Source organism: Myripristis murdjan, chromosome 4 (genome assembly GCF_902150065.1).
Source record: "Myripristis murdjan chromosome 4, fMyrMur1.1, whole genome shotgun sequence".
NCBI lineage: Eukaryota > Metazoa > Chordata > Actinopteri > Holocentriformes > Holocentridae > Myripristis > Myripristis murdjan.
The window spans coordinates 35,975,401-36,002,900 of NC_043983.1; the positions used below are offsets into that span (position 1 = coordinate 35,975,401).

At 50.7% G+C, this 27,500-nt stretch overlaps 2 protein-coding genes across 2 annotated transcripts in view; one reads left to right on the plus strand and one right to left on the minus strand.

Annotated features, from left to right (window-relative positions):
- dph5 (diphthamide biosynthesis 5) overlaps positions 1 to 11,380 on the plus strand; it is an 11,658-nt gene extending 278 nt beyond the window's left edge. Inside the window, exons 1-7 of the mRNA XM_030050019.1 lie at positions 1 to 16; positions 1,421 to 1,545; positions 4,588 to 4,696; positions 5,301 to 5,421; positions 5,981 to 6,020; positions 9,041 to 9,144; positions 10,568 to 11,380. The exon at positions 1 to 16 is cut by the window's left edge and continues 278 nt beyond it. Of these exons, the coding sequence (XP_029905879.1) occupies positions 1 to 16; positions 1,421 to 1,545; positions 4,588 to 4,696; positions 5,301 to 5,421; positions 5,981 to 6,020; positions 9,041 to 9,144; positions 10,568 to 10,800 (748 nt within the window). The 3' untranslated portion in view covers positions 10,801 to 11,380. The remainder of the gene's footprint in view (positions 17 to 1,420; positions 1,546 to 4,587; positions 4,697 to 5,300; positions 5,422 to 5,980; positions 6,021 to 9,040; positions 9,145 to 10,567) is intronic.
- A 213-nt stretch (positions 11,381 to 11,593) lies between these two features.
- Positions 11,594 to 27,500, minus strand: part of slc30a7 (solute carrier family 30 member 7) — a 16,578-nt gene continuing 671 nt past the window's right edge. Inside the window, exons 3-11 of the mRNA XM_030050018.1 lie at positions 25,951 to 26,064; positions 25,677 to 25,764; positions 25,348 to 25,477; positions 22,494 to 22,712; positions 22,158 to 22,208; positions 15,663 to 15,798; positions 12,886 to 12,976; positions 12,567 to 12,716; positions 11,594 to 12,054 (exon numbers count right to left, since the gene is read on the minus strand). Of these exons, the coding sequence (XP_029905878.1) occupies positions 12,007 to 12,054; positions 12,567 to 12,716; positions 12,886 to 12,976; positions 15,663 to 15,798; positions 22,158 to 22,208; positions 22,494 to 22,712; positions 25,348 to 25,477; positions 25,677 to 25,764; positions 25,951 to 26,064 (1,027 nt within the window). The 3' untranslated portion in view covers positions 11,594 to 12,006. The remainder of the gene's footprint in view (positions 12,055 to 12,566; positions 12,717 to 12,885; positions 12,977 to 15,662; positions 15,799 to 22,157; positions 22,209 to 22,493; positions 22,713 to 25,347; positions 25,478 to 25,676; positions 25,765 to 25,950; positions 26,065 to 27,500) is intronic.

Sequence of the window (27,500 nt, forward strand, 5' to 3'; positions counted from 1 at the left end):
GGGCAAGGAGGCGCTGGTGAGTCCGAGGCTCCGCACACCGACACGGCCGCACCGAGCTCCGCTGCTAAACCCTGTCAGTGTACTGTCGCCTCTGTGCTCAGAGAGCCCAGCCCGGCACGGAGGCTTAGCATGCACCTGCATGTCGGCGTACATTTCCCCCGCACCGCGCGCGCCTGTGCGGCTACACCTTGACGTGCTTGTCGCCCCGCAGGACAGCAGGCGGTGAGCCAGGCCGGACAGGTGAGGCTGTCCTCAGCCAGAGCGCTGCTGAGGAGGAGTCCCGTCATGATGAAGGACACACACACACACACACACACACACACACACACACACACACACACACACACACACACACTGGAGGCTGCTGCTGTAACACTCCTCTTGGTTCTCCTCTCGGTCAGCCTGTGGGCTCCGCTCACTTTATACTGATTTATCTGACAACAACAAGGAGGTGAGAGGTCAGAGGTCACAGCAGCAGCAACAGGAGGCGCGCGCGCGCGTGTGTGTGTGTGTGTGTGTGTGTGTGTGTGTGTGTGTGTGTGTGTGTGTGTGTGTATCCAGTGTGCAGGGGTCAGGGGTCGGGTTACAGGAAGGGCTGGCTAGGTGCACATCAGGTAACATCACCCATGATAATCAGGGTCTGTTTAGCTCCTGATTTGATTCTTGGGTGCTGATTCAATATGTATTGTGATTCTCAAAGTGCTGCTGTTTGATATTACAATTCATTACGACATTTGGGCTCTTGGCCTCTTGGTCCCCTTGTTGACAGTCTGGCATGACATGTATACTTTAAATCAAACTAATAAAAAGTCATTAAAAAAATGAATTGCGATACTTAAGTGAATAGAGTTTCTCTTCGCCCCTAAAACACAGAAAAATGAGCTTTGACTCACAGTCGCCTGTTTTATACTGAGCTGCTCACAACACGGTTATTATAGTTTTGCGTTTTTCATTTGTTTTTATTTTTATTTCATTTACACTTTGCTTTCAATTTCAGTTTTAGCTTGAATCAGTTTTTGAAGCAGGTTTGCTAGTTTACTGTCTATGTTTTGAAAAAGTTTAGTTTTAGTTTAGTTTTTATCAGCGTCAGAGTCAGTTTTAGTGTTTTATTTTGTAATATGGGCTATTTGTCAGGGGAGATTCAGAAAGGGCAGAAAAAGTTTTTATTGTGTAATAAAAACTCAGTGAACATCAAAGTGTTTAAAAAATGTCGGCACTGAGGATGAACGAGCAAAGAACCCGACAGAGACACAAACTGAAGACGTTTCTGTGGAATGTGACTTTATTTGAGTTTTGTAAACACAACACAGTTTCAGGTGGTTCCAGTTTTTTGTGAAGCCTCATTTTATTTTATTTCAGTTGACAAAAATGTTTTTTCAGTTTTCATGCTGAGGTTAACGGTGCCGCCCTCGCTCCTCAGGAGAAGTTCTACGGCCGGGAGCTGATCCTGGCTGACCGGGAGCTCGTGGAGCAGCAGGCGGACCAGATCCTGCAGGACGCCGACGCCACCGACGTGGCTTTCCTGGTGGTGGGCGACCCGTTCGGGTGAGTCACCGCACCTCTGTTCAGGATGGGGAGGTGATGTGAAGAGTGTGTGTGTCAGTGTGTGTGTGTGAGTCAGTGTGTGTGAGTCAGTGTGTGTGTCAATGTGTGAGTCAGTGTGTGTGAGTCAGTGTGTGTGTGAGTCAGTGTGTGTGTGTGTCAGTGTGTGTGAGTTAGTGTGTGTGTGTGAGTCAGTGTGTGTGTGTGAGTCAGTGTGTGTGTGTGTGTCAGTGTGAGTGAGTCAGTGTGAGTGAGTCAGTGTGTGTGTGAGTCAGTGTGTGTGAGTCAGTGTGTGTGAGTCAGTGTGAGTGAGTCAGTGTGAGTGAGTCAGTGTGTGTGTGTGAGTCAGTGTGTGTGAGTGAGTCAGTGTGAGTGAGTCAGTGTGTGTGTGAGTCAGTGTGTGTGAGTCAGTGTGTGTGAGTCAGTGTGAGTGAGTCAGTGTGTGTGAGTCAGTGTGTGTGTGTCAGTGTGTGTGTGTGTGTGAGTCAGTGTGAGTGAGTCAGTGTGTGTGAGTCAGTGTGTGTGAGTCAGTGTGTGTGAGTCAGTGTGAGTGAGTCAGTGTGTGTGAGTCAGTGTGTGCTTGAGTCAGTGTGTGTGAGTCAGTGTGTGTGTGTGTCAGTGTGTGTGTGTCAGTGTGTGTGTGAGTCAGTGTGTGAGTCAGTGTGTGTGTGTGAGTCAGTGTGTGTGTGAGTCAGTGTGTGTGTGTGAGTCAGTGTGTGTGTGAGTCAGTGTGTGTGTCAGTGTGTGTGTGTGAGTCAGTGTGTGTGAGTTAGTGTGTGTGAGTCAGTGTGTATGTGAGTCAGTGTGTGTGTGTGTGTCAGTGTGAGTGAGTCAGTGTGTGTGAGTCAGTGTGAGTGAGTCAGTGTGAGTGAGTCAGTGTGTGTGAGTCAGTGTGTGTGAGTCAGTGTGTGAGTCAGTGTGTGTGAGTCAGTGTGTGTGAGTCAGTGTGCGTGAGTCAGTGTGTGTGAGTCAGTGTGTGAGTCAGTGTGAGTGAGTCAGTGTGTGTGTGTCAGTGTGTGTGTGTGTGTGTGAGTGTGTGTGTGAGTCAGTGTGAGTGAGTCAGTGTGTGTGAGTCAGTGTGTGTGAGTCAGTGTGTGTGAGTCAGTGTGTGCTTGAGTCAGTGTGTGCGTGAGTCAGTGTGTGTGAGTCAGTGTGTGTCAGTGTGTGCGTGAGTCAGTGTGTGTGAGTCAGTGTGTGAGTCAGTGTGTGCGTGAGTCAGAGTGTGCGTGAGTCAGTGTGTGTGTGAGTGTGTGTGTGAGTCAGTGTGAGTGAGTCAGTGTGTGTGAGTCAGTGTGTGTGAGTCAGTGTGAGTGAGTCAGTGTGTGAGTCAGTGTGAGTGAGTCAGTGTGTGTGAGTCAGTGTGTGTGAGTCAGTGTGTGCGTGAGTCAGTGTGTGTGAGTCAGTGTGTGCGTGAGTCAGTGTGTGTGAGTCAGTGTGTGTGAGTCAGTGTGTGCGTGAGTCAGTGTGTGTGAGTCAGTGTGTGCGTGAGTCAGTGTGTGCGTGAGTCAGTGTGTGTGTGAGTCAGTGTGTGCGTGAGTCAGTGTGTGTGAGTCAGTGTGTGAGTCAGTGTGTGAGTGAGTCAGTGTGTGTGTGAGTCAGTGTGTGTGTGAGTCAGTGTGTGTGAGTCAGTGTGTGTGTGAGTCAGTGTGAGTGAGTCAGTGTGTGTGTGAGTCAGTGTGAGTGAGTCAGTGTGTGTGTGTGTCAGTGTGTGTGTCAGAGTGTGTGTGAGTCAGTGTGTGAATCAGTGTGTGTGAGTCAGTGTGTGAGTCAGTGTGTGTGAGTCAGTGTGTGTGAGTCAGTGTGTGTGTGAGTCAGTGTGTGTGTGTGTGTCAGTGTGTGTGTGTGAGTCAGTGTGTGTGTTGCTGGTTTGGAGCAAAGATCAACCTGGAAGAAACGCTGGAGTTTCATCCTCATATTGTGCAGAAGTTGGGATTATATTCTGATGAAAACCATGTTGGGGTCCAAATGACAACCTCCTCCGATTTTTTTTTTTTTTTTTTTTTTTCCCCACAATTCTGACATGTCGAGCAGTCGGGAGCGGACGGACCTTTCGAATTCACGTTTAAAGGAACAGTCTGTGATTTCTCCAGTTTCTTACTGTCTTACTGCCTTTAAACGCACCACACAGTGACTGTCAGCTGATGGCTGCACGGCTTGGTATGAAGGTGCCTTTTGGGTAAAAACAGTCACTGCCAAATGTGTCAGAGCAGCGGCTCCTGAACGCACCGCGAGGGATCAGCGGCTCCTGAACGCACCGCGAGGGATCAGCGGCCCCTGAACGCACCGCGAGGGATCAGCGGCCCCTGAACGCACCGCGAGGGATCAGCGGCCCCTGAACGCACCGCGAGGGATCAGCGGCTCCTGAACGCACCGCGAGGGATCAGTTGGTCCTGAACACACCATGAGGGATCAGCGGCCCCTGAACGCACCGCGAGGGATCAGCGGCCCCTGAACGCACCGCGAGGGATCAGCGGCCCCTGAACGCACCGCGAGGGATCAGCGGCCCCTGAACGCACCGCGAGGGATCAGCGGCCCCTGAACGCACCGCGAGGGATCAGCGGCTCCTGAACGCACCGCGAGGGATCAGCCAGAGCTTTGCTGCACACTGACAACATCTCAGATATCTCCCGTTCACTTATAATGGAGGATCCAATGGGCATCCCTATTGAAACTCCTGACTCTTCTTCTCTGGTTGGGGGAAGCGGCCGGTCGCTCTCTCTCTGCAGCCAATCAGAGAGCGGCTGGTCGCTCTCTCTCTGCAGCCAATCAGAGAGCGCGGCTGCTCGGGTTCGGGGTTCTGCTCTCTGATTTGTGGTGGGAGCAGGTTCTGCTGCTGTTTGACCTCTGACCTCAGACGGAGTGATGATGTCACGGCGAGAACGTCGACAGGGGAACAGAAGAAGAAACCAACACGTTTAAAAACTCAGAGCCCACGCCGCTGCTGATTGGCTGCGGAAAGCAAAACGTTTCTGTTATGATGCTGAGGTCTGTGTGTGTGTGTGTGTGTGTGTCAGATGCTGAGCTGTGTGTGTGTGTCCTCTGCAGGGCCACCACACACACAGACCTGCTGCTGCGAGCGGTGCATGCTGGGATACCGTACCGGGTGATCCACAACGCGTCGGTGCTGAACGCCGTCGGCTGCTGCGGCCTGCAGGTACGAGCCAGCTGCTGCTCAGGGCTCTTATTGTGAAGAGATGAATGAAGGAGGCTCGGCCATCAATAACACACCACGCCGAGCTGTCAGGGGCCCTTTGTGAGCGGGGGCCTCAGCTGGGCCACACACACACACACACACACACACACACACACCACAGGGACCAGCCTCTCCAGTGGGACATAAATATGCTAATGAGGGGCAGTCTATGCAAATGAGCACAGCTCATTGCCTCTGATCCCATCACGCCTGCTGTTAGGCTCCGCCCCCTCCCAGGGCTCCGGCCCGATGAACCAAAACAGAGAAAAACATGATCCTGCTGAAACATTAGTTTTTAAATTAGTTTTTAGTTTTGTTTCATATTATTTCTAGTTTATTATTTTTTATTCTGTTTATTTTGATTTGAAAGGTTTTGCCCAGTTTCTCCTCGGATCAATAAAACATTTCTGATTCTGATATTCTTCTGTCATTTGATTGATTATGTTTTGGTACGATGTGGCCGCCGCTCTGCCGACGCACACGACAGGAAGTGGTGTCTGTGTGCAGGCTCAGGGTCATGTGACATGACAGCTGGTGACCTCTGACCTCTGCCCTCTGCCCTCAGCTGTATAACTTCGGGGAGACGGTGTCCGTCGTGTTCTGGACCGACGACTGGAGACCAGAGAGCTTCTACGACAAGATCTGCAAGAACCGAGCAGCCGGCCTGCACACGCTGTGCCTGCTGGGTACACACACACACACACACGCACACACACACGCACACGCACACGCATGCACACGCACACGCACACGCACTCACACACACTCACACACACTTGAGGGTGTGTTTGAACAGAGTGGAGTGGAGCTGTGAGGCTGATCTGAGGTCAGATGCTGCATTTTGGGTGGACTGCTCCTTTAAAGTGGCGGTGGAGGTTTGGGGCTCCGCCCGGGGCCCCGAGTCACTGTTTACCCAGAGCAGACATCAATCACACACACACACACACTCTCACACACACACACACACACTCTCACACACACTCACACACACACACTCTCACACACACACACACACGCCCCCCCAGGGACCTGCCCGCCCCTCCGCTCCAACACAAACACCCTGTGGGACAACACAGCCACAAAAATAATGATTGGTCTGAGTGTGTGTGTGTGTGTGTGTGTGTGTGTGTGTGCAAGACCTCAATTCCATTTTGTCTGACCCCCCCCCCCCCCCCCCCCCCCCTCCCGAGCTCAGCTGCTGTCTGTCTCTGAATGAAACACTGACAGTTTTTATTTTTCTCTCAGATATTAAAGTCAAAGAGCAGAGCATCGAAAACCTGATGAGGTGAGCAGCTCCGCCCACCACAGCTCACCCACCACCACCCATCACCACCCACCACCCACATCACCCACATCACCCACATCACCCACCACCACCACCAACATCACCCACCACCACCCACCATCACCCACCACCACCACCACCCAACATCACCCACCACCACCACCAACATCACCCACCACCACCCACCATCACCCACCACCACCACCACCCAACATCACCCACCACCACCACCCACATCACCCACCACCACCAACATCACCCACCACCACCACTACCCACATCACCCACCACCACCACCAACATCACCCACCACCACCCACCACCACCAACATCACCCACCACCACCACCACCACCCACATCACCCACCACCACCACCAACATCACCCACCACCACCCAACATCACCCACCACCACCACCACCCACATCACCCACCACCACCACCACCCAACATCACCCACCATCACCCACATCACCCACCACCACCACCAACATCACCCACCACCACCACCACCATCACCCACCACCACCACCCACATCACCCACCACCACCCACCACCACCAACATCACCCACCACCACCATCACCCACCACCACCCACCACCACCAACATCACCCACCACCACCATCACCCACCACCACCACCACCATCACCCACCACCACCACCACCCACATCACCCACCATCACCCACATCACCCACCACCACCACCAACATCGCCCACCACCACCAACATCACCCACCACCACCACCACCCAACATCACCCACCATCACCCACATCACCCACCACCACCAACATCACCCACCACCACCATCACCCACCACCACCACCACCATCACCCACCACCACCACCACCATCACCCACCACCACCACCACCCACATCACCCACCATCACCCACATCACCCACCACCACCACCAACATCGCCCACCACCACCAACATCACCCACCACCACCACCACCCAACATCACCCACCATCACCCACATCACCCACCACCACCACCCACATCACCCACCATCACCCACCACCACTACCACCCACCACCACCACCCACATCACCCACCACCACCCACCACCACCCACATCACCCACCACCACCCGCATCACCCACCACCACCACTACCACCCACCACCACCCATCCATCACCCATCCATCACCCACCACCACCCACATCACCCACCACCACCCACATCACCCACCATCACCCACCACCACCCACATCACCCACCATCACCACCACCACCACCCACATCACCCACCACCACCACCACCCACATCACCCACCACCACCCACCATCACCGCCCACCACCCACATTATCCACCACCACCACCACCCACCATCACCCACCATCACCCACCACCACCCACCACCCACATCACCCACCACCACCACCACCCACATCACCCACCACCACCCACCATCACCGCCCACCACCCACATCACCCACCACCACCACCCACATTATCCACCACCACCACCACCCACATCACCCACCATCACCCACCACCACCACCCACATCACCCACCATGTGACATGTGTGCTGAACACGTGTAGGACACACAACATGCTGCTTCACACTGATCACACACTGCTGTTGCTCCATGGAGTCCATAAGGGGGCGGAGCCTGATGGCCTGTTGGAGCAGTCGGCTGTGGTGATTGGCCGCTGGTAGCACGCCAGGCAGCCATGTTCTTTTCTTCTCTTGTTGGTTTCCAGTGTTTGCAAGAAAATATGTAGGAATGAGGTTGTGTGTGTGTGTGTGTGTGTGTGTGTGTGTGTGTGTGTCGGGGTAATGGAGTCCACATGGCAGCAGCTCTGAGGTCGAGCTCAGTGATGATCTGATGGAGGAAACAGCCGCTCTGGTCGGAGCTGCGAGCCCAGAGCCTGAGCTCATCGTCCGCTCCGACCGCCAGCACAGCGCAGCGCTTTACTGCAGCCACAGCGCTTTACTGCAGCCACGGCGCTTTACTGCAGCACAGCACTTTACTGCAGCCACGGCGCTTTACTGCAGCACAGACATATTTACTGTACTCCACCAGTTAATGGCTGGGCCCTAAACAGCCGCCTGGTTCTTTTAAACCCTCAGCTCCAGGTGGCTGTGCGTGTTAAACACCTGGGTGATTAACTGGTGACCTGCGGTGGGTGGACTGGACGGGTGGAATCCCAGCAGACTGACGTCCGACAGTGGCGGCCATCTTGCCGCGGTCGCCCCCGCGACTCACTGTGCATTATTGTATAACCAATATAAGCTTTCAGAAATAAACATGTATTCCCCTTGAATATTGTGAAGTTGTAATGGTATAGCTGTTATCAAGACTTATTATTTATAGAGCTGGGTTAGGGTTGGGGGTTAAATTCTCACTAGAAGCACTTCATCATTAGACATGGGGAATTTTGAGATGCCTGTCAGTCCATTTGTTATCAGTTTCAGTTTCTCATGGCCTTATATTAAAAGATCAGGCCTGTGGAAGAAATAGATTTAGTCAGTAGAATAAGGACATTATCAATTTCCCAGGTAAATATATGCACATTAATGTGACAGGCATGTTAGTCTAAATAGTGTAATGTTGATTATCTAAAATGTGAAAACATGCATGTGGTTCTGTCAGACGGCCTCATCTGATCATTTTCTTTCTGATATGATCAAATTCCCAAACCAGTAGCTAATATTTCCTGTTGTCCTCTGCTCGAGGCGAACACGCCGCTCCTTTGAGGTTCAGATTATTTTTAAAATCAGACGTGATTCAGCCTCTCTGTCACACTGGGTTCCTTTAACACGGCTGACGCTCCGTCGGGCGAGCGGGTTAGACTGTCAGCAGGCGAGCGAGCGAGCGAGCGAGCGAACACGCAGTCAGCCTGCCGCCGCCACTCCGGGCTCGCAGTGACATCACATGTCTGTGGGTCTGCCATGAAGAAAGGGGGAGGGGCCAATCTAGCCTCTTGAACAGGAAGTTATACTGTGTGTGTGTGTCTCTGTGTGCCCTCTGACCCCTGGCTGCTGTGTTGTGTTCAGGGGGAAGAAGATATACGAGCCTCCTCGCTACATGACGGTCTCTCAGGCTGCAGATCAGCTGCTGCAGATCATCCAGAGGAGGCGGGGCCAGGGGGAGGAGCTAGGTGAGTGACGGCACAATTCTGTGATGCTATTGGTCGGAATAAAACCAAGCAGACGGTCCGAGCGATGTGTCGAAAACACGTCAAACCTGAAACTGTAGTTTTTCTGTCCAAAGCGGCAGCGACGCCTCGTCAGCAGGAAGTCGACTCACAACAGAACGGAAATCGTTTGGCTGAAACTTTTCAACTTTAGCAAAAAATTGTCGGCTGTGTTCCCACTCGCTGACTGAACCCAGGCTTTTCCAATCTAGATCTGTGCGCTCACATAAAAAGGGCGGAGTTTGCTGCATGCGACCAATCACAGACAAGGAAAAATCCACCCGAGCCGCATACTTTACAACAGAGGAGCAGACAATAATCTGAAATAAATACGAGGAATATAAATCCATCATCCAGGCAAAAGACAACACAGCAAGGAATGCTGGGAAAAAATCGCCGACTGTGTCAATGTGTAAATTAGTGGGATTATAATCTGACTTCCCCACCATGACGGCTCGAGTAGATGTGACTGCAGTAACATTTGTGTGTTCAGTAAATGAATGTGTCTCCCACTCAGCCACACACTCCTGCAGAGGAACTGGCCCTCTCTCACAGTGAGGGGCGACCCTCGCTGGACCGCTGCCCTCAGTTTGAGCTTCAGCAGAATCGTCACTTTGATTCAACTGGTTTTGATATTTCATTTCATAAAGCATCTGACGCCTCGTGTTTATTCTGCTGGTTAAAATATTATTTCCCTGTCACTTAAAGACAGTAAAACATTTGGCACCAACTTTTCAGGGCAGCCAGCCTAAATATTAAATATGAGCAAACTAATGGAAACCTAAAGGAGCCCAGAGGCTGGCCTGGATTTTATCAGGCTTTTATTTAACCCTCTGAATTAAATTCCCCTCATTTATTTTCAAAAAATATTTTTAAAAATCACTACATCAGTCTACAAGATCAATTTTTGGCTGGACAGTGCAGAGTCATGAGTAAAAAAAAAAATACAAGAAGAATTGTAAAATGTATTAATTTTATAAAAGAAGAAGAAAAAGGGAAAATGGGCAGGCCATTTTCCCAGAGAGCTGATTGGTCAGTGGGCGGGGCTTTTCTACCTGCTGAGCTCTGATCCTGAACTTCACCTGCTCCGGAGCAGGTCAGGTGTTCAGCGTATGTTACCACGGCAACATAGCCCGATAAAAAGTAAACCACCTTTATGGTACAGAAAACCCAGCAGGGTTAACCTGAAGTGACCTCACTGAGCCCAGATCAGCTGCAGGTCCAGCCTCTGGACTCTTTACTGGTTTGTTTCTTTCTTGGAACTTAAACATTTTTTGTTTTTGACAGAAATCAGATGCGTGTGTGTCCTGACGCTCAAACGCTGTGTGTGTGTGTGTGTGTCTGTGTGTGTGTGTGTGTGTGTGTGTGTGTGTGTGTTCCCCTGCAGGCTTCACAGAGGACACGGTGTGTGTGGGCGTCGCCCGGCTCGGCGCTGACGACCAGATGATTCGCACGGCGCCGCTGCGTCAGCTGGTGTCATGTGACCTGGGCGGGCCGCTCCATTCGCTGGTGGTGACGGGGCGGCTCCACCCACTGGAGGTGGACATGCTGCGGCTGAGCGCCGAACCAAACGCACTCGACCAGCTGCACATGACTGACAGCTCCACGTACACATCCTGACACACACACACACACACACACACTCACACACACACACACACACACACTCGCTCACTCATCAGGGATCAGTCAGTATTGATCTGATTATTAGTTATTAGCTGATCAGGACACGATAACGATGATGCTTCAGGCTGATGTTTGTTTGTTGTAAATTTGAAACTCGCGGTGTCAAAATGTGGGAGGAGCAACACGAGCGTCGGCGTGGAGCCGCGACCTCGTGGGATTAGAGACTAAACCACCGAAAATTACCAGATTAAAAAAAAATGCAGTGAAACTTTAAACTGTGAGCAGAAACGAGGCCCCGCCCACTCAGATGGAGAGGCGGATTGATTAACGTCCTGTCAATCAAACTCATCACATTGATTATTGAAAGGTTCTGATGATCAGCCGGGACAGGTGATTGGTCGATCCCTAATTTACCTCAAACCTGAACCAATCAGACGTTTGTCCTTTTTTCTTCATGGGACCGTCACACACACACACACACACACACACACACACACACACACACACACACACACACACACACACACACACACACACACACACACACACACACACACACACACACACACACACACACACCGCCCTGCAGAGCGTCCGGCTCTGAAAGGGTTAAAAAATAATCAAATAAAAAATAAATAAAATGTGACGTGACACCGAACATGTTTTTGTTTTTCTTAAGAGCCAGCTGGTCATTTGGTTCATGTGTTCATGTTGATGTGTTCACATGTTCATGTGTTCATGTGTTGATGTGTGTGTGATGAAGTGAATAAACATGAGAGCTGCAGTCTGACGGACAGGAAGTTGTTTATTACAGTGGGGGGGGGTTGGGGGTGGCGGAGGGACACAGTTGGACGGCGGCGTGGCGAGGCGTGATGAGGCTTCAGCCGCGTTCACAGGAAACATTCAGATCGTCTCTGATTCACTACGAAGGCACTTTTACCCAGAATGCAGCTGGAGCCGCCCGGAGCCCGCAGCTGCACGTTTCATCAAAAGGGGGCGTGTCAGTTCGTCCGCGACGCTCCGCAGGAGAGCATGATGGGAAATCACAGTCAGGTCGGCCGCTCCGCCCCCGTCTGGCCTCCGTGTGTCCCGCAGGCGAGCCGCCGCTTCATTGGTCCTCGGTCGGGTCGGAGGTCAGGTGACCCAGCGCGGCACGCTGAGGGCTTTGGTCCCAGGAGTCCAGAGGAGGGGGCGGGGCTTCTACATGGCCGCCACGTCGATCTGTACGTACAGCTGTCGCACTCCCACCTGCACACACACACACACACACACACACACACACACACACACACACACTGTGACCTCTGACTTCCAGAACTCATAGTTAACTTTACTGTTGGAAGAGGGGGGGTGTTAGTTTTGGGGTGGGTCACCTGGGTGAAGACGGGGGGGTGGGGGTCACCTGGGTGAAGGGGGGGGGGTTAGTTTTGGGGTGGGGGTCACCTGGGTGAGGGGGGGTTAGTTTTGGGGGGGGGGGGGGTAGTTTTGTGGTGGGGTTACCTTGGTGAAGACGGGGGGGGGGGGGGGGGGGGGGGGGGGGTTACCTGGGTGAAGATGGGGGGTGTTAGTTTTGGGGTGGGTCACCCGGGTGAAGGGGGGGGGGGGGGGGGTGTTAGTTTTGGGGTGGGTGAAGACGGGGGGGGTGTTAGTTTTGGGGTGGGGTTACCTGGGTGAAGACGGGGGGGGGGGGGTTATGTGGGTGAAGACGGGGGGTGTTAGTTTGGGGGTGGGTCACCTGGGTGAAGGGGGGGGGGGGTTACCTGGGTGAAGATGTGGTGCGTTTGGCTCAGGACCCAGCGCGTGTCGGCGTCCGGGGCGACCAGCAGCTTCAGCGTTCCGATGTAAACGTCCGTACACAGAGTCCAGAAGTGAGGCTCCTGCAGGTTATACACCCCCTGCAGCTGCTGCACCTGCACACACACACACACACACACACACACGCACGCACGCACGCACGCACACACACACACACACACACACACACACACACACACACACACACACACACACAGAGTTTGGTGTCCCCTGCTGTAGCAGAGGGGGCGTGGCTTATCGGCTGGGTGTGGTCATGTGACTCACCCTCTGGTAGCACTCGGGCAGGGCGTGGTCCAGCGTGGGCGGAGTCCTCTGCATCAGGATGCCGATGGATTCCCTCAGCAGCGGCACCACACTGAGGGTCAGAGGTCAGCAGGGTCAGAGGTCAGAGGTCACAGCAGGTCAGCTGAGCCAAATCAAAACTGGACTTCAAAAATTAAAACGACCTGAAGCGACGTCGTGCTGTTACAGACTGAACTGAGTGTGTGTGTGTGTGTGTGTGTGTGTGTGTGTGTGTGTGACTGGGAGTCTCTGCCTTCACAAAGTGAAGAGCTAATCTGACAAACAGCAGCCAGATTAGAATAAAACCACAGACTGATCTGGGACCAGTGAACCCGGTCGAGCCTGCAGTAAAAATGATAAGAACATAAAGTCGGTGCTGTGAGTGGCAGTGAGGCGGCAGGCCTGCAGGGGGAGCCGGACCCCGTCATGTTTAGGTTTGTGTTCATTATGGAACTCAAATCAACCCAAACATCATGTTCCAATAATCAATAATCACTACAGGAACCTGGGAGTGTGTGTGTGATGCTGCTGTCGCCTGCTCTGCGTCACAGAGCTGATCTCAGATCAGTCGACAAACAGGGACACAGGAGCTGCTGATCAGTTGGCCTCATGTTGTTTTCCAGAGCGGACGTCCTGAGGGGTGAGCCATCTTGCATCATTACTATCTTTGCTGAGTCAGGTGTGCTGACCAGCGACAGGTAAACACAACGCAGCAAAACACACGACGTCCCAGAACCTCCAGGGGGTCTGAGCCACAACCCAAAGAGACGAGGACAGACAGGTAGACAGACAGGCAGACAGACAGGCAGACAGACAGACAGGCAGGTAGACAGGCAGACAGACAGGCAGGTAGACAGACAGGCAGGCAGACAGAGAGACAGACAGACAGGCAGGCAGACAGGCAGACAGACAGACAGACAGGCAGGCAGACAGGCAGACAGACAGACAGGCAGGCAGACAGAGAGACAGACAGACAGGCAGGCAGACAGACAGGCAGGCAGGCAGGCAGGCAGACAGACAGGCAGACAGACAGACAGACAGGCAGGCAGACAGACAGACAGACAGGCAGGCAGGCAGACAGACAGGCAGACAGACAGACAGACAGGCAGGCAGACAGACAGACAGGCAGGCAGGCAGGCAGACAGACAGGCAGACAGACAGACAGACAGACAGACAGACAGGCAGGCAGACAGACAGGCAGACAGACAGACAGACAGGCAGGCAGACAGACAGACAGACAGGCAGGCAGGCAGACAGACAGGCAGACAGACAGACAGACAGGCAGGCAGACAGACAGGCAGGCAGACAGGCAGGACCACCAGCTGATCATCCTGTCTGCCTGTCTGTCTGCCTGTCTGTCTGATTGGCTGACTCATGGTTTCTATAATCTCTGCCTGGTCTCCTGCAGTTCTGGTCTCAAACACCACATGAGTGTCCAGGTGTGTCTCGTGTCGGGGCGGCGGCCCCATCACAGCCTCCACACAGACAGCTGACCCTGGGACTGGGAGGTCTGGGGGGACTGGGGGGACTGGGGGGTCTGGGGGGACTGGGGGGGACTGGGGGGGCTGGATGGGGGGGGATTGGGCTCAGAGGTCAAGGAAATAAACAAAGCTACTTGAAAATTTGGGGGAAAATATTTACAAAATTACATTTTTACTGATGAAAATGATATTAAACATCAGACGAGTGAAGCTGGACCAGATTTATGTGTCCTGCCGGGGCCCTCCGGGGGCCCAGAGCCACGGCTTTGGAACCCCACAGTTCAAACAGGACACGCTCACATGTGGCTCACATTAGTGGTTTTCTGGCCTGGCTGCCAGTGAGGCTCCGCCCCCCTCTGACCACACAACCTTCAGTCTCTCCAAACCAAACGCACCCCGACTCCACAGCCGCAACACACACACACACACACACACACACACACACACACACACACACACACACACACACACACACACACACACACACATATTACCACCACTACTGCCCATGTACTGCTGGACTGGAATGTGAAGAGATTTATGAGTGCAGATTCTGTGTGTGTGTGTGTGTGTGTGTGTGTGTGTGTGTGTGTGTGTGTGTGTGTGTGTGTGTGCAGCAGGCCTGACAGACAGAATGTAACGTCTGCAGCTTTGTGGCTGGAGCAGAGGTCATGTGACAGGAAGCTGCCAGCTCTGACTTCATGCTATTGTTCCTGCCTTCCTGTGGCTGCGTGCTGCCCCGCTCACGCTGCGCTCTGATTGGCCGGCTCGGCCGCTGAGTCACGTGGAGACGAGGGTGAGCTCAGCGGAACGCCACGATGCCGAGCGGCGGGAGCGCGGCGCAGACGGAGCGTCACATCTAAAAACAGCCTCGGCCGCTCTGTCATTAAGACACACAGCACGCCACCAGCAGCTGGCCCCGCCCACAACAAAGACCAGCAGAGCCCCGCCCACCTCCACCAGCCTGTGATTACTGCTGTCAGTCAGCAGGGTGGAGACTGTGTGTGTGTGTGTGTGTGTGTGTGTGTGTGTGTGTGTGTGTGTACCTGACTCCGATCAGGATGGAGATCAGCATGGAGCAGACTGTGTGTGTGTGTGTGTGTGTGTGTGTGTGTGTGTGTGTGTGTGTGTGTGTGTGTGTGTGTGTGTGTGTGTGTGTGTGTGTGTACCTGACTCCGATCAGGATGGAGATCAGCATGGAGCAGACTGTGTGTGTGTGTGTGTGTGTGTGTGTGTGTGTGTGTGTGTGTGTGTGTGTGTGTGTGTGTGTGTGTGTACCTGACTCCGATCAGGATGGAGATCAGCATGGAGCAGATGGGGTCGGCGATCATCAGCTCGTATTTCTGCATCAGGATGGCAGAGATGATCACGCCCACGCTGCCCAGCGTGTCGGCCACGATGTGCAGGAACACGCCTGACACACACACACACACACACACACACACACACACACACACACACACACACACACACACACACACACACACTCTTTAGCCTCTGAACCCTCTGCAGACGTGGACAGCAGCATCAGACCCCCCCCCGTCCCACCAGCAGACCTCAGATCAGACCTCAGCTGCTCCTGTCAGACGACTGACCGAGCAACACACTCATCAGCTGTGTGTGTGTGTGTGTGTGTGTGTGTGTGTGTGTGTGTAAACATAAGGTGTGTGTGATGTGGGGGCGGAGACAGAAACGAGCCCCTGCAGCTGCAGGAGGAGGAACAACAACCAACCACCGCACCTTTAGCCCCTCCCCCTTTACCCACAACCCCCCCTCCGTTCCCTGTTTAACATGCTGGACCCTGTGTGTGTGTGTGTGTGTGTGTGTGTGTGTGTGTGTGTGAGCAGGGCGCCCCCTGCTGGCTGAGGTGAAATGTTTTTCCTCAAACTTCTTCTGTCAGCTGTTTTCTGCAGGGGGCGGGGCTACGTTACAAACTCTGTGACCAATCACAGCTCAGATTTTGGCTGCTGTATCTGAGCTCTGATTGGCTGCTGGCAGCGGTGACAGAGGTCACTGTGGCTCTGCTGCAGCTCTGATCCTGATCCTGATCCTGATCCTGATCCTGATCCTTTGTGTTTGTTGTTCTGACATGTTTGTGTTTGTTTTCCATGTGAGTTTCTATTTTTGTTTCATGCAGAGTTTTACTGACGTCTGTGTGTGTGTGTGTGAGTGTGTGTGAGTGTGTGTGTGTGTGTGTGTGTGTGTGTGTGTGTGTGTGTGTGTGTGTGTGTGAGTGTGTGTGTGTGTGTGTGTGTGTGTGTGTGTGTGTGTGTGTGTGTGTGTGTGTGTGTCATTATGACTGCTCCTTCAGACTGCAGAAGCCTCCAGTTTAGATCTGACTGGTCGCTGTTAGATTCTGTCCTTCACGCTGCTGTGACTCTGACCGGTTCTGACCGGTTCTGACCGGTTCTGACCGGTTCTGACCAGTTCTGACCAGTTCTGACCGGTTCTGACTGGATCAGGGTTTCTGTTATCACTCTGCACATTATTTAATCATTCAAATGCTTTAGTGTTTATTAATGTGCCTGACATGCCTGTGTACAGGTGAGGTGGTGAGGTGGTGAGCTGGTGAGGTGGTGAGCTGGTGAGGTGGTGAGGTGGTGAGGCAGCAGAGCAGGAGAGCTGACAGATCTCTGCTCATTGACTCATTGCTGTCCTCTCGGGGTCGTGGAGGTCAGAGGTCAGAGGTCACAGCTCACATCTTCACAAAAATCAGTTGTGTTTGTGGTGTGTGTGCCAGCAGCACTGACACACACACACACACACACACACACACACACACACACACACACGGCTGCCTTGCCCAGGGAGCTGCTGCACAAACAGCCTCATGCTGCATCTCCAATGGGCCACGTCTCCCCCTTGTGGCAGTTTGGAGTACTGCAGGCGGGACGCGAGATTTTTTAAAATTAAAAAATATCAGTCAAGCATAATTCTTAAATTAATGAGCCTACATAAGTCAATAAGCTGAATAAAAACTGTAAATGTGAGTTTGATAAAGCACATGTTCTCCTCAGTTCTCCCTCTGGGTTCCTGAAGGTGGATTTCCTGGATTTTTCTTGGACTGGAGGCCAGCCAGTTAGAGGGAGTTTTTTTTTCTCTTGATGGGAAATTTTGTTGGGTATTGTCTGGTTATCAAGAAACGCTGAAGGCTCAAACATGCAGCAAGAGAGGGAAGGGAATTCATTGACACATTGAGCGATCCAGTGCCATTCCTGGAAACTGGTCGGAGTGTCTACGAATTGATGAGAACAAAGCTGAGCTGTTCTCCTTCCTGGTAACTTGTGTTACATCCCCTTCCACTGAGAAACAGGTAATCAGCACTCATCATGCTGCTTGCCTTTACTGGTTGTGACACTGTGTCATCATTTGGAGGCAGGGGCCAGAAGACGACATGGGATACATGGAAGAACTTCAGTGATGTGACTCGTGCCTTCTGTGTCTTGGCCACCACACCAGATGCTGTAGATGACTGGATGGAGCCTCTTGAGTGATTTGTGGTTTTGCTGAATGATCGCACTAGCAGCCAGGAATCACAGAAGCAGCTGTTCACCCAAACAGGTAGAACAATTGGTGGACTCCCCCCCCAACACAAGCAGCACTACATAGAAAGAGGGCAGGTTACCAAGCTGGTCACTGCTGGGGACAGGCCATGGTTGGAGTCCCTGAACTCCCCTCCCCAGGTGACTGGGGGTGGAAGCGGAAGGACACAGAATGAATGAATGAACACCTGTAAAATGTGTCATGTGACAACAAAGTTGATTCTGATTCTGACAGGTGGATGAGAAGTTCACTGGACCACACGACCAGAAGCAAGCCTGGCATGTCGCGACCTGTGGAAGATGCAAATGTGCCGAGGCAGCACTTCAGCACACTGCCCTTTGCCACTGTGGTGGACTGTGTCATCATACGTAACTTTGTGTTGTCACACTTTCTTTCCTCTTTGGCTTTATTAAAAATGCCTTTAGGCTAAATGGTATCCTGTCTCTGTACTGCTGTATAGTTCCACTTTGGCCATTGCCATAACACACACATTTCATGGCATATCTGTCAACATCTTAGAAAACGTACAGTATACTCTACCAAAATACATATTTTGATGGTTTTTACTATTATTTAATTAACTGAATGCTGGAAATATGTAGTTAGGAAGTTGCTAGCATGGTGTAAATAGTACCACTGTATTCTTCATCCTTGAAAATGTAGGATTCACCACGAGGATCAAGATCCTAGGTGGTCTAGAACCTGAGTTACAGGTAAAATCACAGCAGGTTGCCACGGCTACCATGGGACAAATCTGCGATGGCCCTATAGCCAAAAATGATCCTTAGGGCATGCTCTAACAGTGTGCCAGATTTCATGCTTGTATCGTGAAGTGCACGATTTTTCGCATAGCCACCGGACTATGTCAGATGTGTGTGTTTGTGGTTTCAATCTGCTGCCGTGGGACCAACTGGACTGACCCTCTGACCACAGGAGGCTCAACTGGTCACGACCAACTGGACTGACCCTCTGACCACAGGAGGCTCAACTGGTCACGACCAACTGGACTGACCCTCTGACCACAGGAGGCTCAACTGGTCAGGACCAACTGGACTGACCCTCTGACCACAGGAGGCTCAACTGGTCACGACCAACTGGACTGACCCTCTGACCACAGGAGGCTCAACTGGTCAGGACCAACTGGACTGGGAAATATTTCAGAGAGAACCGCTGCGCTCTGACGGCTGGATTTGGTGTTGTCCTGCGGTGAGGCTGGTGGAGAGTCAGTCTGCAGGTTAACACTGACAGCTCCTGAGAGGTGATGCCACATTTTATACCAAATAAATTTCTCATTCTAAAAAGACAGAGGGGGACTTCAACAGCGTATGCTCACCTCTCATAAACTACTGCAACCAGACCAGAAACTGAAAAATTAACAAATATAAAGAGCATCCACTTGGCGATAGAAACAGAATACAGATTAAAGTCATACATTTATGAGAAAAGAACTAGAATAATTCTGAGATTATAAAGCCACAAATTAAGGAGAAAAAATGGTTGTTCTCCTCCTGTGGGATCCAGTCTGAAGGAAATCCTGCTGGTCTGAGTCCAGAACCCCAACCTCCTCCTCAGCATCTGGACTCTGAAGAGACGTTGCTGTGACTTGGGCCGATTCAGAAGAAAACAATCTGCTGATTCTGGGCTCAGATCAGCAGGATCTCCTTGATCCTGAATCCCATGTCAGAGTAGAATCTGCTGAGGGGATCAGCTGCAGGCCTGAGACACGGCCAGCAGGGGGCAGCACAGGTGCATTTAGCAGGAGAGGAGTAGAAGAAAAAGAACTAAGAAAAACTATTTTCCCCAGTTTTTTAAACTGTAAGACTCTACTGATCACGTACACTATATTACCAAAAGTATTCGCTCACCCATTCAAATGATCAGAATCAGGTGTCCTAATCACTTGGCCTGGCCACAGGTGTATAAAATCAAGCACTCAGGCATGCAGACTGTGAAACAAGACATTTGTGAAAGAATGGGCCGCTCTCAGGAGCTCAGTGAATTCCAGCGTGGAACTGTCATAGGATGCCACCTGTGCAACAAATCCAGTCGTGAAATTTCCTCGCTCCTAAATATTCCACAGTCAACTGTCAGCTCTATTATAACAAAATGGAAGCGTTTGGGAACAACAGCAACTCAGCCACGAAGTGGTAGGCCACGTAAAGTGACGGAGAGGGGTCAGCGGATGCTGAAGCGCATAGTGCAAAGAGGTCGCCGACTTTCTGCACAGTCAGTTGCTACAGAGCTACAAACTTCATGTGACCTTCAGATTAGCCCAAGTACAGTACGCAGAGAGCTTCATGGAATGGGTTTCCATGGCCGAGCAGCTGCAGCCAAGCCACACATCACCAAGTGCAATGCAAAGCGTCGGATGCAATGGTGTAAAGCACGCCGCCACTGGCCTCTAGAGCAGTGGAGACGCGTTCTCTGGAGTGATGAATCACGCTTTTCCATCTGGCAATCTGATGGACGAGTCTGGGTTTGGAGGTTGCCAGGAGAACGGTACATTTCAGACTGCATTGTGCCGACTGTGAAATTTGGTGGAGGAGGAATTATGGTGTGGGGTTGTTTTTCAGGAGCTGGGCTTGGCCCCTTAGTTCCAGTGAAAGGAACTTTGAATGCTTCAGGATACCAAAACATTTTGGACAATTCCATGCTCCCAACCTTGTGGGAACAGTTTGGAGCGGGCCCCTTCCTCTTCCAACATGACTGTGCACCAGTGCACAAAGCAAGGTCCATAAAGACATGGATGACAGAGTCTGGTGTGGATGAACTTGACTGGCCTGCACAGAGTCCTGACCTGAACCCGATAGAACACCTTTGGGATGAATTAGAGCGGAGACTGAGAGCCAGGCCTTCTCGACCAACATCAGTGTGTGACCTCACCAATGCGCTTTTGGAAGAATGGTCAAAAATTCCTATAAACACTCTCCTCAACCTTGTGGACAGTCTTCCCAGAAGAGTTGAAGCTGTAATAGCTGCAAAAGGTGGACCGACATCATATTGAACTCTATGGGTTAGGAATGGGATGGCACTTCAGTTCATAGTATGAGTAAAGGCAGGGGAGCGAATACTTTTGGTAATATAGTGTATGAAGCAGTGCACAGCTCCAGGCCGTCCTCAGCCTCAGCTGGTATCCATTCCCGGCTCCAGGCGCTACACAAAATGTGACTTCTACAGTTTCTGCCCCAAACTCTCTGAATAATCTGGAATAATCTTCCATAACCAGTTTGTTTTTCTGAATCACAGGACTGTTTCAAGCGGCTTCTGTAGACTCAGTTTTATAGGAATGAGGATCTGTTTTCTCTGCCTGTGCTCTTCATATCCACTCAGCTCCACCTGTATCATCGAATCTAATCTAATCGAATCTAATCTAATCTAATCCAGTCCAGCTGCTGTGCCATACAGTTTCTTATATTGATGGTTCCATTTATTATTATTGTTATTGTTGTTATTATACATTTATCTGTATGTGAAATCATTTTGCAAAATGGATAAAGAAGGGCCAACACAAAACTATTAACACTAATAACTTTAATAACACTATTAACACTATTAACACTAATAACACTATTAACACTAATAACTTTAATAACACTATTAACACTAATAACTTGAATAACACTATTAACTCTATTAACACTAATAACACTATAAACACTATCAACACTAATAATTTTAATAACACTATTAACACTAATAACTCTAATAACACTATTAACACTATAAACTCTAATAACTCTAATAACACTATTAACACTATAAACTCTAATAACTCTATTAACAGTATTAAATAATTAAACAACAATTAATATTTAATTTATTATTTTTTATATAATATTTATTTTTATTATTAATATTTATTTATTTTCCTGTTATTGCCTATTTTTGTACAGCACTTTGTTGCAGCTGTGGTTGTTTTAAAGGGCTTTATAAATAAAGTTGAGTTGAGCTGAGTTGAGTATTAACACTATAAACTCTAATAACTCTAATAACACTATTAACACTATCAACACTAATAATTTTAATAACACTATTAACACTAATAACTCTAATAACACTATTAACACTATTAACACTAATAACACGCTTCCCAATCAAATTTTTTTAATTGTTATTCTCAGCAGTCAAAAAAACTTGGTGGATGTGTCAATGAAGCCGTGCGTGTGTGCGCGTGTGTGTGCGCGTGTGTGTATGTGTGTGTGTGTGTGTGTGTGTGTTGAGGTGTATTACCTTGCAGGATCTGTCTGCTAGAGCCTTTCCCAGGTGTGTGCTGCAGCTCATCTGAAACACACACACACACACACACACACACACACAAAACAGGCTGAGACCAATTAAAACAGTAACTACCAGCAGCAGCCAATCAGACGAAGGCTGGGGAGAGTCTGACAACACTGACAGCTCCTGCCTCCCAGTCCCAGGCAACAGGGGGCGCCATACGGTTTCACCTTAACGTGTTGAGGTGTGTTGTTGTTCAGGGTCGTGGCAGGTGAGTCACGGATGAGGGCAGAGCCCTTTCTCTCCAAAACTCACCTAGCAGCAGCTGCCCTGCCCTGAGACACTCACCATGGCAGTGTGCATCCTCATGGCTGTGACTGTGCCCGTGCCCGCCGTGCTCGTGCCCGTGGCCGTGCCCGTGCCCGTGCCCGCCGTGCTCGTGCCCGTGGCCGTGGCTGTGCTCATGCCCGTGGCCGTGGCCGTGGCTGTGCCCGTGGCCGTGTTTCCCTCTGTGGTCGTGGCCGTGGTTCAGGCTGCCGTTGAACAGCGAGTGGCTGTGGCCGTGACCTGCAGACACACAGAGCTGAGGCTGAGCCGAGTACCAGCAGCTGAAGTACTGCAGTACTGAGGGAAAAAACACATCACAACACTTCTAGAAAGTACTGATCCCTTTAAATGAGACAAACAGAAAGTGAAAGCTTTTAATGTTCATGTTCCTTAATGAAACAAGACAAGAGTTTGAGGCACAGCGAGGACATCAGCTCATATCTGCTGTGAGAAGAAAGGAAAGCCTGATGACACGCTGACATGTTGACACGCTGACATGTTGACACGCTGACATGTTGACATGTTGACACGCTGACATGTTGACATGCTGACATGCTGACACGCTGACATGTTGATATGTTGACATGTTGACAAGCTGACATGTTGATATGTTGACATGTTGACACGCTGACATGTTGACATGCTGACATGTTGACACGCTGACATGTTGACACGCTGACATGTTGACTCGCTGACATGTTGATATGTTGACACGCTGACATGTTATGTTGACACGCTGACATGTTGATATGTTGACACACTGACATGTTGACACGTTGACTCGCTGACATGTTGATATGTTGACACGTTGACTCGCTGAAGTGTTGATATGTTGACACGTTGACTCGCTGACGTGTTGATATGTTGACACGTTGACTCGCTGACATGTTGATGTTGACACGTTGACTCGCTGACATGTTGACACGTTGACTCGCTGACATTGATATGTTGACACGTTGACTCGCTGACATGTTGATATGTTGACTCGCTGACACGCTGATATGTTGACATGCTGACATGTTATGTTGACACGCTGACACGTTCACATGCTGACACGTTGACATGTTGACACGCTGACACTGACACGTTGACACGGAGACATGTTGACACGCTGACATGTTGATATGTTGACATGCTGACATGTTATGTTGACACGCTGACACGTTGACATGCTGACACGTTGACTTGCTGACATGTTGATGTTGACACGTTGACATGCTGACACGTTGACTCGCTGACATGTTGATATGTTGACACGTTGACTCGCTGACATGTTGATATGTTGACATGCTGACATGTTGATATGTTGACATGCTGACATGTTGATATGTTGACATGCTGACATGTTGATATGTTGACACGTTGACATGTTGACACGCTGACATGTTGATATGTTGATATGTTGACATGCTGACATGTTATGTTGACACGCTGACACGTTCACATGCTGACATGCTGACACGTTGACATGTTGACACGCTGACACTGACACGTTGACACGCAGACATGTTGACACGCTGACATGTTGATATGCTGACATGTTATGTTGACACGCTGAAACGTTGACACGCTGACACGTTGACTCGCTGACATGTTGATGTTGACACGTTGACATGCTGACACGTTGACACGCTGACATGTTGATATGTTGACACGTTGACTCGCTGACATGTTGATATATTGACATGCTGACATGTTGATATGTTGACACGTTGACTCGCTGACATGTTGATATGTTGACATGCTGACATGTTGATGTTGACACGTTGACATGCTGACACGTTGACTCGCTGACATGTTGATATGTTGACACGTTGACTCGCTGACATGTTGATATGTTGACACGTTGACTCGCTGACATGTTGATGTTGACACGTTGACATGTTGACACGTTGACTCGCTGACATGTTGATATGTTGACACGTTGACTCGCTGACATGTTGACACGTTGACTCGCTGACATGTTGATATGTTGACACGTTGACTCGCTGACATGTTGATATGTTGACACGTTGACTCGCTGACATGTTGATATGTTGACTCGCTGATATGTTGACACGCAGACATGTTGACACGCTGACATGTTGATATGTTGACATGCTGACATGTTATGTTGACACGCTGACACGTTCACATGCTGACATGCTGACACGTTGACATGTTGACACGCTGACATGTTGACACGCTGACATGTTGACACACTGACATGTTGACACGCAGACATGTTGACATGCTGACATGTTGACATGCTGACATGTTGACACACTGACATGTTGACACGCAGACATGTTGACATGCTGACACGTTGACATGTTGACATGCTGACATGTTGACACGCAGACACGCTGACATGTTGACACGCTGACATGTTGACACGCAGACACGCTGACATGTTGACATGCTGACATGTTGACATGCTGACACGTTGACATGTTGACATGCTGACATGTTGACACGCAGACACGCTGACATGTTGACATGCTGACATGCTGACACGCAGACATGTTGACATGCTGACACGTTGACACGTTGACCTGACAGACACATCTGGTCTGCCTGGCCGTGTCTGTGTCGGGACGTCAGCCAGCACAGGTGGAGCAGCACGGTGCACCTGCCAGCGGGCCTTCACAATAAGAGCCCGCATAACAACATGTTGGTTCCACCACAGTAATGAGGTGGAAACTGATACGTGTGTGTGTGTGTGTGTGTGTGTGTGTATGTGTGTGTATCAGCATCTGCCAAGAGAGCTGCAACACATCAGCCTGTCAGATACACCGCCCACCCCCGACTACTGCAAGTACTGACTCAATACTACAAGTACTGACTCAATACTTCATGTACTGTTTCAGTACTCCAGGTGCTGGCGAGGTGTTACCTGCGTCTCCGTGGGAGTGTCCGTGTCCTCCATGTTGGAAGACGAAGATGCCGACCAGGTTGACGAGCAGTCCGGCCACAGAGACAGGAAGCAGCCGCTCGTGGTGAACATCCGGAGGCTCCAGAGCACGCTAACAAGGAACACACACAGTTAGCACAGCGCTAACAAGGAACACACACAGTTAGCACAGCGCTAACAAGGAACACACACAGTTAGCCTAGCCACCGGAGCACTAGCAGAGAGTTAGCCGACACACCGTCTCTCACACACACACAGTCACACACACACACACACACACACACACACACACACACACACACTCTCTGTACCTCCACTCCTTCAGAGAAGATGAAGAAGGCGGTGAAGATGAGGAAGAGTCCATTGACAAAGCCGGCGAGCACCTCAGCCCTCACATAGCTGCAAAACACACACACACACACACACACACACACACACACACACACACACACACACCAGTATGAGCACGGAGCTTTTACTAGAGAGAGAGAGGACTCACTTGATACAGAGGAAGTGTGTGTGTGCAGACAGGAAGTGTGTGTGTGCAGACAGGAAGTGTGTGTGTGCAGACAGGAAGTGTCTGACCCGTAGGAGAAGCAGTCGTTGGACCTCCACCTGGAGATGACAGAAGCAGCGAGGCCGGCCAGCAGAGCCGTGCAGTCGAAGAACATGTGGAAGGAGTCTGAGATCAGACCTAGACTGCACACACACACACACACACACACACACACACACACACACACACTCTGTGTCAGCTGACAGTGCGGGCTCGCGCCCCGTCCTGGCCACAGGAGGTCACATGATGCCGTGGTCGGCGGACGTGTTGCATCACTTCCTGCTAGCTTTTCACACTACCTCCTGCAGCGGTTACCATGGAGACGGAGACGCGGACGCAGCAGGTTAGCCTGATGCTGGCACCTAGGCTGTAGGTTGTGAACATGACTCACGCTCCTGTTGCCATGGTAACCAAGGATGACAACAGAAGGTTCACACACACCCACACACACAAACTCAAGCGAATTTGCATCGGGGTTTCACGGGGCAACGTGCACGTGACGGCGTGGGACGTTCACACACACACACACACACACACACACACACAGAGGGCGGCCGAGCCCTGCCAGGTGTCAGGGGGTCCGGCTCAGGTGGGACAGACGGAGCAGCTCAATCTGAGCGTGCATAAAAAATACACACACACACTCAGTGTCACTTCATCAGCTCCACCTTGATAATCTAATCTAATCTAATCTAATCTAATCTAATCTAATCCAGCTGTTGTGCCATACAGTTTCCTCTCCTGCTGCCTATAATGCTCAGCTTGTCTTGTTGTCACGGTAACAGAGGTGTTCATTCACTTCTGTGTTTGGCATTGAGCTCATAGTTAGTGCTGCACTTTACTGACAGCTGTTTCCACTATTCTGTCCCCCCACATGTATGTAAATATAGACGGACAAAAAACTAGAAACAGCTCTCAGTCCAAGACCTGTGCAAACTCCAGCCTCAGTAACAAACACAGAATTAAAGGGACACATTCTGCACAACGTCAACACAAACTGAGTATTATAGACTTGGTCAGACTGGACAGACTGGAGCTGAGGAAGAGTGTGTGTGTGTGTGTGTGTGTGTGTGTGTGTGTGTGTGTGTGTGTGTGTGGGTTTGATTTTTTGGGCTTTTCTGTAGAATCCCAGCTTTAAACTGTGATGATGCAGAGAGCCCTGGGTGTCCAGCTGGAGGGCGTTAAGCCTGTGAAACCTGAACAAACTGGCTCAACTTCCTTCAGAAATAAAATCTGGGAGAAAAGACAATGACCACCTTAGCAAGAAATGACCTGATAGTTTTATTAAAAGAGAAAGGGGGGTGGAGAGAATTAGCTGTAACAAGAGGAACTCTAATTATTATAAATGCATATTTAACTTATGTTACAGGAAAAATATTTTCTTAGTTTTCAGGTAAATTTTCCAGGTCTTTCATATTTAATTTTTGCTTAATTTCAGGTCATTTCCCTGGCTGCAGCAGGAGCAGAGCTGTGAGTGTGAGTCTGTGAGGCTCTGCTTTCTGTTGATGTCCATGCTAACATGCTAACATGCTAACACATACGTGGCACATCCTGCCGGCCAGCCGCAGCCCGGCGGCCC